Source organism: Amblyomma maculatum, chromosome 3 (genome assembly GCF_055883805.1).
Source record: "Amblyomma maculatum isolate TAMU_Amacu chromosome 3, ASM5588380v1, whole genome shotgun sequence".
NCBI lineage: Eukaryota > Metazoa > Arthropoda > Arachnida > Ixodida > Ixodidae > Amblyomma > Amblyomma maculatum.
Window position 1 is genome coordinate 205,655,615 of NC_139346.1, and position 12,472 is coordinate 205,668,086.

Below are 12,472 nucleotides of genomic sequence, written 5' to 3' on the forward strand. Positions count from 1 at the left end.
AACAAAATTTTACAAGGAGAGCTAGCGGACGGAAGCCATTAATGCTTTTGCATCATACGTTTGAAGGTAGAGCTTTAAATCCCTCAATATTTTTTTTCTGTTTATTATATATTATATATATATATGCATTTAATTTTAGAATTTTGTATTTGGTGCCTTCAAATATTTGCTTGCGGATAAATATAGTGGAATGATAAGATTGCTGTACCTCGTTTTGCTGCCTGTTCTACCTCTTTTGTGGAGCTTGCTATGTCTACATCACAAGCATGAATCCTGGCATTAAGGAATCAAATTAACTTTTCATTTTTGATGCCAATATGACAATTTCACTTTTACATCTGTGCTTGGGGAATGGTGCTTTTTTTTTCAAGTGCCTGTATTTGTGCACAGTCATTTTGTGATATTGTTACTATCACAGTGACAGATATCACTGACTTCATTTACTGCATATTGCTCATTGTAACTTGTAAAAGGTATGAAATATTTTGACCTCTGTGTGTCTGTTTGAAGCTTCGCTGTCTTTGTAGTTTGCAGCACCCTAAAAAGCAGGAAATATATGGTATGTGGTTCTCCATTCAAAGCGTATTTTAACTTGTTCAACATGACTACCATTATGTATGATTCGGTAATATGCTGTTGCTGTTTACTCCCCTTTCAGCTGCTGTATCACTTTGGAATTGGTAGCTTGCTTCCATTCTTGCCTTGTGTGTGTACGTGTCTTGTGTGTGTGTGTGTGTGTGTGTGTGTGTGTGTGTGTGTGTGTGTGTGTGTGTGTGTGTGTGTGTGTGTGTGTGTGTGTGTGTGTGTGTGTGTGTGTGTGTGTGTGTGTGTGTGTGTGTGTGCGCGCGTGCATGTGTGTGTGTGCACGTACATGTGTGTATGGGTTTCTATTTTATTTATATTTTTATTTTTTGGAAGAGGGGGGGGGGGGGGTTCTTCACGGTTGGTTTTGAGATTTGGGGATGAGAAGCTTGACGAGGCTTGTAAACACATCCTTCTGCTTTTGCCTTTGTTGTCGGAGCACACAAAATCACAAAATCTTCACCTCTGCCTTTCCTGCTTGCCAACAGATACTGGAGGCAATAGATGAGCCCAACCTGCAGAGGCTGGAGCAACCTGACTGCTGCCCCAAAGACTATTACACGCTCATGCTCAAGTGCTGGCAGCACGACCCAAACAAGCGACCAAAATTTGCCGAGATACTCCTGATGCTGCCTGATGTGAGTAATGCTACAGCAGCTCTGGCACACTGTGAAATGTGCACTGCAGTGGACAAGCTTCCTTCGCCACATTTCTAGTTATAATTTTCTGATACTGTTCCACAGTGATCTTTATTATTTCTCTAACTTGTGTGGTCATTTGTATGAATGTGTGAAGAACCACATACCCAGCTGTCTAAAAATTTCTCTGTGTGGTCTTTTGAATATTGGGAATAACATTTTAGATTCTTTTTACTATTCCTGAAAGGCTGTAAACTTGGTTTCTTGTTCCAGTTAAATTTTTTGGAAGTTTGTCATTGCCCCTTTTGTTTCTGTCGGATTGTTCTAGAAAAAATGGAAAGCCACTCTCATTAATTTGCGGTTCATCTTTGTCTTCTAGTGTAAACCAGAGCAGGTGCAAGCAATCACGGATTGCCCAGACACTTCTATGGGAGGTTCGGTCAAGCTGAAGAAAGACTCCTTACACTACCGTACCGGTGACGTCATTACTGTACTGGACAAAAGGTGTGCGATTCTGGCTTTCACAGATTGCAAACTCTTACTTGTGGAAGCTCAATGAGCAGCCACCTGGCCTGTGTTTTTTCTTTGTGTGTTATATACGGAAGCAAGTTAATGAACTCTTGTTTTGGCATTGGGCCAGTTCTAATGGTCTTTCATCCTGCCACGGTGGCTCAGTGGTTAGGGTGCTCGACTACTGAGCCAGAACGCCCAGACTCTATCCTGGCCGTGGCGGCCGCATCTCAAAGGAGGCAAAACTCAAGGCATCCATGCACCATGCAATCATACATTGTTGGTGCACAGTAAAGAACCCCAGTTGTCCGAAATTATCGAGAGCCCTCCACTACAGAGTCCCTCATAGCCTCAGTCGCATTGGGACATTGAACCTCATAAAAAAAATATATATATTAGTCTTGCTTATACGACTCTGTCGCAAGTCAAGCACTGCTCAACAGCTTGTGATAAGGGCTGCAGAGTACTCTGAAATATTTTCCTTTTTTTTTTATATTTACCCTGCCTGTGTATCTTTTTATGACCTGCAATTTTTTTTTTCTGCACCTAAATTTATAAACGCGAGCACACACTCTGATGGCTTTGATAGGTGACACTTGTGCAATGTGCAGGCCTGATGCGTGGTCCCTGTGGAAAGGTGTCACAGCCTCTGGAAAGACTGGGCTTTTCAACCCAGCCGCCACCATTGCCTATCTTGGCCACAACCTGCCTTCAAGTAGAGCCAGCGGCAGTTTCACGCGGTGGGATCCCAGATCGGGGGCTGGCGTGGCTTATGCCAGCGGGCGGCGCAGTCGGCTGCGACCGGAAATGATTTCAGGTCCCCAGGTTAGTTTTCTTGTCCGCTTTAGGAGTGTGCTGGCTGAATTGATGCTTGTCGTTTGGTGATTTGTTGCACTCATGGTGAGCTTGTGCAGTGTGTTTTCACTGCCTCAGATTCATTTGCACTCTAAGAGATCAAAGAGGCGTGGAATCTCCTCTCACTACTATGATGACCTCACATAACTCTTGGATAGACTTCTCCTTTCAGAACCAGGTGTTGGTACTGCACCAGAAAAACGTCTGCCACTTCTCAGATCACAGGGCTTCTTTGTAACAAGCAAGAAAACAGAAAGGAGTGTCAGCTGAAGGATGATTACATGCGAGAAACTAATGAGTAGTGTTTAGATGCACACGTATATACATGGCTCTCTCAAATTCTTTCCTTCAGCTTATGCAAAGCAAAAAAATTGTAGAGATTCAACTATTCTTGAACCAAGCTTCACGACTGTTAACCATCGGCTACAGTCGCTGCTGCCGCTTCGGTCTTTGTTCACTTCTGTGCTCGGTAAGCTTCTCGGCAACTGGCTGGCCTGGCTTCTCGTTGTTATATGGCCTCAGCAGCCTGTCTGGCGCGGCTGCCATTGGTCTTAAGCGAGATGGTTTATGTGCATGGCGTATTTACCTAGATTAAATGAACTGTAAAGAAGTTCCGATTAGGTGGGCAGATCGCCGAGAAAGAGGAAGAGAAAGTGATTTTGCGGACCAGCTGACTGCAAGTTAGGCCACCCCCACTCCGATCCTGCTCGCTACCAGTGCCCGCTACCAGTGCCTGGATCCCCGCTTAATAGAACGAACAACGCAGATGGAACTTTCTGAAGACTACATTGTTCAGTGCACAGATCGAGAGCATTCTGCAGTTGTAACTTGATGAAGATGACAGTGCTTACTGCACAGCGTGAGTATGTTGCAGTTTTACGCAAGGCATGATCAGCTGCAGCGATAGTGCTTTTGTGCCTCGGCACGACGCCGAAGACAGTGTTTGCTGCACAGTATGAGATGAAACAACATGCGGTGAAGAAGTATGTGGCGCCATGTGGAATGCACGAGTTACTTGCAAATGAACACAGTAGAGCCAACGCTCTAAAAATACCTAAAGAGCTGCACTCAAATTTCTTATTACTGAGTAGTTTAATCGTCTGCTAATTTTGTTTGGTTTAATCGTCAGCTTCAGAAAGCACCTTGTCTTATATTTGGAAACAAAATATGAATATAAGTGCCTTCTTTGTATTTCTCCGAGATATTCGCAGCTAGCTCACCCACCATGTTTGTGAGGCGTGGGAAAAAGCCAACATCTCTCAAACCATGATCCTGAAGGGAGGCACGTTCCAGCTTCTGCTCGAAATAGATCACGCACAGACATGAGGAACGCTTCCCGTGTAGTATTGCAGATTGTGTATTATGAATACGTGGGATTTCAAATTTCTCGCTGCCGAAAATTGGGGGCCGCATTGCTTTAAATATTGTTGCAACAGCCTCTGCTTGGTGAATGCCTCAAGCAAAACTACGACTTATGCTGAAAACAAAATTTATTTTCTATTTCTTGAATCGCTCTTGGTGAGCTCTGGTAGTAATTGGTGGACGCAGTTGTATCAAAACTTCTGAGCACTCGGCGCATGAATACAGTGGCAGTATTGCTCAGATGAGAACTTTCATATTCTTCCTTTGCAGGGTGACTTGAAGCATACTGGCCACGTGGGACTTGATGGAGCATTTTTTGGAGACGTTGCCTTCCTTGGTGACAAATACGGACAGCTGCCGAAGCAAGTTGTGAATCCCTGTTAGTACATTTTTTCCTTGCCATTAACTGCGATTCTGCGGATGAATTTTTAATCACTTTATTGTTATGTTGACCTAGCTTCTTAGTGTATGTCAGCATTGTGAAAATTGTTTGTACCCAAAAAAAGAAAAGAGAGAGCATACTTTCACTAATCTTATTTTGTTATTGCTAGAAAGTTTTAGCAGGACTTTATATTCATGCACCTATAATTTGAACCCATTTTCATACCCTAACTAGGTGACTTAATGAGAATAGGGTGTGCACTCTCAAAAAGCGAAAGGTGGCGTGGTGTTTTGTGCTCATCACTGTTGCAGAAATGGCCAGGAAAGCAACAAGGAGTGAGTGCACTAAAGGCTTCTTTTGTGACTTTTCAGATAAGCCTCAGGAAGATAAGGACTCTTCAGACTCTTCTGATATGACCCCACTTCTAAACGGCTCAAGCTCCACTGTGGATGGCAAAAGTGGCCCTGCCTTGGGTGCGTCACTTTGTTTTTGTCTTGAAACATGGAGACCTTCACATGTTTACGACTCTGATATTAGGCATGGCATCAAAAAGTTGTACAAACTTCGATGGTGTCTTTACTGAACAGGTTTAGTAACAGCTGTTTGTGTTGCACAACCCGCACTCCTGCACACAGCTTGAAGAGAGTGCGTGTAGTTTTGGTTGCAGGGCTTGCACGGGAGCTTTTGTGCAAGTTGGCAACGGCCAGCCATTCTCGGAATGGACATTCTCCATCTGATGGTTAACTGGGGCTTTGCCAGTCTCATAGATAATGAACTCTTGTAACAAAATATACTTTCTGAAGTACTTTTGAGTAAAATCAGTTAAATTTAGGAAAGAAGAGATTCGCTAATGGCTTAGATTGTTGTTTCTTAAGCATTTATTCTGCTTTGCTTTGTTGGATCTTACAAATGCTGCATGAGTGTGAAATGACCTTGCATTTTGCAGAAACCTGGTCTGATACTAGCAGTGAGAAAGATCTCTCAAAGGAGTACATTCTCGAGAAGGACTCCTGCACCAAGCCGCAGGATCTGAAAATTTCCAAACCACTGGAGCTACAGACTGCCACAGCAAAGGACGGCCAGAAATCTGATCACGAATACCACGAGATAAGCGATGAAGAACAGATGGACGCCACTGAGAGCCCTAAATTCGAGGTAACTGCTATTCCTGAAAGAATTTTGGTGGACTTCAGCAATGTGTCTGTTGTAAAGGAACATAGAATGCTGATCATCCCCTTCAGCCATCAATTAAGAATCAGTGGAAGTGGGGAAGGGGGGGGGGGGGGGGGATCAAAATTTCTGATTTTCGTAAGGACCAGTGCCAGGACTGCACACAGGAAAGTCCAGCCTTTCCCACCGTCTAAATATGGTAATTCTGTCAGGCCCTCATATTATGTATTTCTTTGTTGCAAAAATACTGCAAGCCGGTATTCTGGCTATAGCAGAAGGGGTGTACATAAATGTAGAAAACAATAATGAGAAATGAAACAGGTCACTTGCGAAGCTAATAAACATAGGTAACATAATTACACAAATTCGGTACACTAGGAACTAGAGAAGAAAAAAAAACAGCAGAAAGTGACATCAAAATAGACAGCACATTAAAAGGCAAAGCAAACACACACACAAATTAGTGATCTTATTGTCAACCAAACAGATATTGCTCCAGTGCCTGACCAAAGTTTAAGGATTTAACAATGCTTTCTGAAAGGCAATTACAGTGAGAAAGTTCGCGGACAAAAACTACCTAAACGATAGTTTTTGCGGATACTGCCTGTAATGAGCGATTCTAATAATGACATGTTCAACTAGTGCTAAGAATGTTTACTCGAGTGGAGGGCAGGGGATTAGTTGCTTGTTTAAAATTTTATACAAAAGCATCAAGTGAGTCATTTTCCTGTGGGTTACTAGAAGCAGAATGTTTTTGGCAATCTTAAGGTTACAATAGAGCCCCACTATTATATATACGGATATAGTAAAGTGTACATTCTTTTTTTTTTTTATAGTAAAGACATGTTTGAAAAATGGTTACAGTAAAAAGCATCTGTTCTTGGCAATATACTTCTCATTGAATGATGACATCATGGCACACACGCAGTTGTGGAAAAATATTTATTTTTGGGCAGTTGGGCAAATTTAGTGAATGAAATGTGCTGAATCGCAAGGACATGCACACCCCATTCAGAGAAAAAAAAATATTGGAGGACAAACTAGCGAGGCAACTAAGAAATAAATGTTTTTTCACAAATCCGCGTCCCGCAAACTTTTGTCCCTGTCTGTACATGGTGCTGTTTGAGATGGCTTAGCCGCCAAGCTCCTGAATTGTGAGAAGAAACCAGCTTAGTGAAGGTCTTTAGGCCATTATACAGTTGCTGACCAATTTTTCAGATGCGCGATTTCCCAGTCCTGCCTAATTATTTGGACTCTGCCATAGCAGTGTCATGTCCTCCATAGAGTCAATATATAACGCCGACCAACATTTTGGTAATTTGAAACTTTTCTTGCTCGACTTTACAGACTTTTTTTCTCGATCGCAAGTCAAAAGCTACGAAAAATTTCCATACCATCGCTTCCATTTTGGTTTTCTGCAACCTCAAACCCGTGTTGCATGCATCCCACATACCAGCTACTCTCTCGATAGCAGTTATCGCTATCTTTGAGGAGTTAATAGGCCCATTACTCCCCTGAAATCGGGAGACGTGCGCCGCGTGGGCTCCTGGTGCAAGGCTCCATGGCGGAGCTTCGCCACATGAAGGATGGGGCAGTAAGTTTGAGCGTGTTTTTATCACGTGACCATACGTCACTGTTTGCGTGTAGCTTGAGCAAGAGAGCCAGCATCATCAAGGTGCAGGGTTGTCCAGTTCTAGCTATAACACGGTCAATGTTTTCAAAGCACCATTGCTTCCGACCTAGTCACGTATTTAATACTAAGTGGCAGGCCATGCAAAGCACCGCCTCCAGGTCCCTCTGTGCTCGTATCGCTTTGCTTTGATATGCGCCTGCATCGTATGCAATGTTTCTTTCATTGAGATTCCAATTTTTTTTTACAGTTTTAGTATTTTTAAACTTATTCTTTTAGTGTGCTCTGTTGTTTCCAATTGATTGATCGGCCATGATTGGTCATTAGCTGTGAGAACTCGTCCTCAGGGGTTGTCTCTGCACTTTTCAAAGTAATAAAGCACTAGTCATCTAATTAAATTCTTCTTGTTACCTAAAAATGACGTTTACGCTGTTGTGGCTAGCTTCTTTTCTGATGTGCAGAGACATTTGCTTTGATAGCTTCAGTTTTATGTTACTTCTGTAGCTGTGTTCAGTAAAGCATTATAAAAGATATTTGTAAAAATATGAAGCATTGCTATAGGTTTCACTAAATTGTTGGAATGAAGCATCACCAAACCTCTTATAATAAATAAATAAATAAATAAATAAGAGCTAAATGACAATTATATTAATTTTCATTGGCTTATTCATCAATGATGAGTGAATAATTGAAAATAAATGAAGTTGCTCTTCCATTCCACTTACCTACCAAATCTGCATGTACTGACTTACACCTGCCACCTTGCTGTTGTGGTCACATAACTGGTAATTGTAGCCTAGAGTCTTAATAAAAAAGAAATTTGCAATTATAAAATTCTAACCAGGTATGCCCAACACCAAAGGCAAAGTGTGGCTGAAAGCCAAGGGCATGTACTATATGTGTATACATGTTGGGGGGTCTATTAATTAAACTTGTTTTTAATCTCCCCTTTCTTAATAGACTCTGGATTTTGGCCCCTCATTGATGGATGAAGTATTTCGAGCCCTGGAAACGACTCAGCTCAACTTTGATTTTGACAGCATGCCCAAAGACAGTTGCGTTCCTGCAAAGAGTGAGCCTCAGAAGGAGACTCTTACGCACAGACCGTCCTCTGCCAGCAACACGTTTAAGAAGAAGCAGCTTGCCACGGTCAAACCCATTTCGGCTGCCGAGGAGCAGAGGCTGGAGACTGCCATCGCATTGGCCAAAGAGGTCGCTGCACAGAGTATGCAGGAAATAGACGGTCGGTCGGAGTCTGATGCACTGCAGGATAGCCCACACACTCCCAGCTCTCCGAACAAACGTAAATTTTCTTTCAAGTTCAAGTCAAGTCCAAAGCTGGGACGGCGCACATTCTCTGAAGAAGCGGAAGCAATCCCTGACATACAGGACTCTCTTACGGAAGAAGCCAAAGAAGCGTATAACAGTCTGGTCGACAAAGGACCAGAAAAGGTGGCAGCTGTTGAGCCAGCTCTGCCTGCCGCAGCATCAGCGACGACGGCAGCGAGCAGTGATCCACAGGATCTGGATTCTGGTGCAGACATGAATCCACTTCGGCGAATTCGAAGTGGAATTCAAATTCAGCCTCGCATTAAGGGTAATCGTCATGGCATTCCCAGCAGCTGTAGGCCCACAACGCCGCATACAGCTGCGTTAGCAAGGTTGGCAGCTAATGCCGTTGGCTCGGGTGGCACAGCTGTGCAACGAAATGGGCTTGGCGCTCCACCTCCTCCGCCACCTTTGCAGCCAGCAGAATCCTCAAGTATCGAAGCAAATCCTTTGCCATTGCCACCAAGGGACCGAACAAAGCCGGCGCAAGTGCTGAAGCATCACCAGCGGAAGCACCCACTGCTGCTGCTTCCTGGCACCACAGCGGCTGATGCAGTGGACAGCAAAGCCTGTGCCAGTGAGCCTCCTGCTGTGCAAGAGGTGGCTGCAGTACCAGCTATAAGGCAGACGCCCATCAGTGAGCGGATAGCAGCAGTGGAGGCAAGGACAGCTAGGAGTAAAGTGGAAGGAGAGTCGCGGTTTCTACAAACGAAGCCGGTGCGAACATGCAGGTGTGTTCGTGCTTCTCTTAACTGAGGTTTTGGTTGTGTATCGCCTTGCTTCGATATGCGCCTGCATCACTACTGCCGGTACCATGTGGGTGAAAGTTTTGAATCCATGTGTTTGGTGAAATATTCGAGTAGAATGAGGTACCTTGCATTGAACTTAGTGGAAAAGGTATGCCTACCGTGGGTTTTTTTATTGTACTTGTTGTGTTATTTCCGCTATCACTATCTCATTTAATGCTCTTGTACTTTTTCACACTGCTTGAAAAAAAAAAAATTTAGGCTGCTTTTTTTGCGCAATATCTTTTTGTGTAAGAGTGTGTGGGAAAAAAAGTGATTTGATAGGGACTGTTTTTACTGTGAAGTATTATGTCTTCTTAAATCTTGTGTAAAAGTAACAAAAGCTGCACTGTGCATCGAACTACAATTTCACAGGCTGTTCAATTAGTGAACAGTGCACTGTGCCTCTGCAGGTGCCGCTTCTCCTAACAGTGTTCTTCTCGCGATTGTAGATGGGTCGACTGCATAGCTTTGTGTTCTCTTTGGCAGCGCTAGTACTCTGAAATTGCATGCTGAGGCTAGCATCGGTCAGACCAGGTTCCACCCTACATTGCTGTTATGCAGTGAAGGCAGTGTAACTCAAATTAAATGTATTATTATTGCAGTCTGTCCCGGATACATCAAACTTGGAAGGGAATCACGGAACAGTTTTAGATGTCTATAATTTGATACGTATATCAAATACGTCAGCAGATTGAGCTTTGTACCCTAGAAGCATGAATATGGCGCACCCATGCCAGCAATGCACTTCCCACAATGACTTGCTGTCTGCTTTCACTCCAGGCATCAAAGGGGGCTGGGAATGTTCCACTTGTACTACTTCGAGGAAGCGAATGTCGGAGTTCGAGCTCCTCGGCACAAGTGCCGCTAAAGTTGAGGCTCACATCAAAACAGCAGCAGGTGACGCTTTGGAACAAGCCACCGCCGATGTTGAGAGGCCCGATTCTATACATAAATACAATAATATCTCAATTAAAATTGCGGTACTGCTCATTTCTGGACTGGCTTCACTGCATGACAGCCAGTGCACAAAACGTTGGCTCTTTCCCACATGACAGTAGTGTCATGTCGAAAATGAGCATGCTAGACCAAAGGAAACTTTCGAACAGACCTAGCATCCACCTTGTCACGTGGTTTTACAGCAAAAGCCTCTCTGCAGACCCAGCACTATACGCAAAAAGTCACTGTCGGAGCGCCACTAGGAGAAGCGCCTTTTGCGAAGGTTAAACGCACAGTTTGATATGCATAGGATGTTCAGTGTATAGAATGTTCTTTCAAACAAGAGCTCGATAAATGCAAATTACACTGCTGTACCTTTTCTAATGAGGTACATACTTGCACAAAAATGATGGGACACAATGAAGAAACACACATGACATTTACAGAGCACAACTTCCAGCTGGTTTATTTCGAGAGGCAACTACATTTATAGACCTTTTCACAAAATGGTGAAGGACGCTGTCATATTTAGCACTGAGGCTATGCTAGTAGCACAGAAAAGAGTTGACGACCGTCCACTTTACAGCCCATTTAAACTTGTTTTGCCAAGGGTTGTGAAAAGCTGTATACTTGAGAAGGCAATCACAAATTAAAAAGATCCATACATCCCAGATCCAGCATCCCACAGCCAAATGTGCAGCCAGATATTATCATGTCTAAACTGATACAAAATCCAGCGCGATGAGCTAGAAGGAAGACGATTTATGAGGTGAATGATGAATGATGACATTAAAACATTACTTAGCAATAGAAGTGTCAAGAAGTAAACAAAATACACAACCAAAACAAAAATCAATCAGTGCATAAAAACCACTACTCATAGCAAAAGCACTGTCTGAATAATAGCATAGAATATCATGGTGATGAGGTATATAATACTGACTTTTTAAAGGGGCATGTGTGATAGCCATGCATCATCTGTATTCAAGGACATTGGAAGCCCAGCCACTGTATATATTTTGCCTTTGGCTTGTCATGTGATCCACCCTCTCAGATAGTGTTTAACAAGTAGTAGTCAATTCTAAAAAAATGCAAAAGTAGTACGGGAGTGCAAATATTCGAAAAACTGATATTCGGAATTTCCGAACATTCAAAAATTACCAAACACTGCAAATTTTCGAATTCACCGCAGTTTTACCAATAACACCATCAGATAAAATTCATCTCATTCATCAGTTAGAATTACTGTGATGCGAACAGTTTTCGGCAGTGTTTTCAGGCCCATTCAACAATTTAAGCTTTTGGTTAATTCGGAAATTTTTTCTGGGCCCTTGAAGGCGAAATTTGTGGCAGTTCAATGTATTCAGTAGCTATATGACAGCATCTTCCAGTTTCATGCAGGTCCTTACTGTACTAAAAATTGGTATGCGGAATCTTGTATGAAATTTGCACAGGATTTCTCAGTATTTTATAGACTTCTGTACATTTGTAGTATAATTTTATTTGCAAATAATGAAATAAACAAGATCCACAATATTTGATATTTTTATTTATTATTATTATTATTATTATTATTATTATTATTATTATTATTATTATTATTATTTCTAGCACTACTAGCCGCAATAACGGATTTCACTGATGTCTGTCCGAGGCCACTTTCTCTTTCTCCCTCTCTTTCTCTGTGAACTTGAAGCGTTAAAGAAAAGGTGACGATGCACGCATCACATGGCTTAGTAAACGAAGAGGTGGAGCAGCCGCATGGCTGCAGCCAATGAGAGAGTGGCGCACTTCACAGTTGCGGCTGTCACTGGGCAGTGTACTCCTAAAAGAGCAAAGAGCAGTTGGGTGTAACATGCGTGCCCTAATCTTCGGCCTCTCTCTCCTCGCATCACTCACCCCTCAGCCTTCAGGGAAAGCAGATGTGTACACGCAGTGCTCCCTAGAACTCTGCTTCGCGCTGCTTGCAGCATTGTGAATCAGCTTATGCTCATCGTGACGCATTGACGGATGATCCAAGTGCACTTCCCTGCTCTTCGATTACCTTTCTTTGCACCAAAGCAAAACTTAGCATAACAAATTGTAAAATGCATAGAACAGGGTTATGCAGTGCTAGTGCACCTACTTTGCATTTAATTAACTATGCAAGTCGGCAGTAATCTTTTTTTTACTGATGAGATTTTGGAAGCACTTTTTCTCATATTCGTATTCGAATATTTCAATATTCTCACTTAAAAGATAGACAAGAATCAGACTAGTGAAATGTGGCACTACAAGAACAAGCGCTTCC

At 42.8% G+C, this 12,472-nt stretch overlaps 1 protein-coding gene across 3 annotated transcripts in view; it reads left to right on the forward strand.

The window, feature by feature from the left end:
* Ack-like (activated Cdc42 kinase-like) overlaps positions 1–12,472 on the forward strand; it is a 94,667-nt gene that overhangs the window by 74,660 nt on the left and 7,535 nt on the right. For all 3 annotated transcript variants that reach the window (XM_084599388.1, XM_084599387.1, XM_084599389.1), the window contains exons 8-14: positions 1,071–1,220; positions 1,600–1,724; positions 2,342–2,555; positions 4,218–4,326; positions 4,701–4,802; positions 5,276–5,484; positions 8,090–9,189. In XM_084599388.1, the coding sequence (XP_084455514.1) occupies positions 1,071–1,220; positions 1,600–1,724; positions 2,342–2,555; positions 4,218–4,326; positions 4,701–4,802; positions 5,276–5,484; positions 8,090–9,189 (2,009 nt within the window). The remainder of the gene's footprint in view (positions 1–1,070; positions 1,221–1,599; positions 1,725–2,341; positions 2,556–4,217; positions 4,327–4,700; positions 4,803–5,275; positions 5,485–8,089; positions 9,190–12,472) is intronic.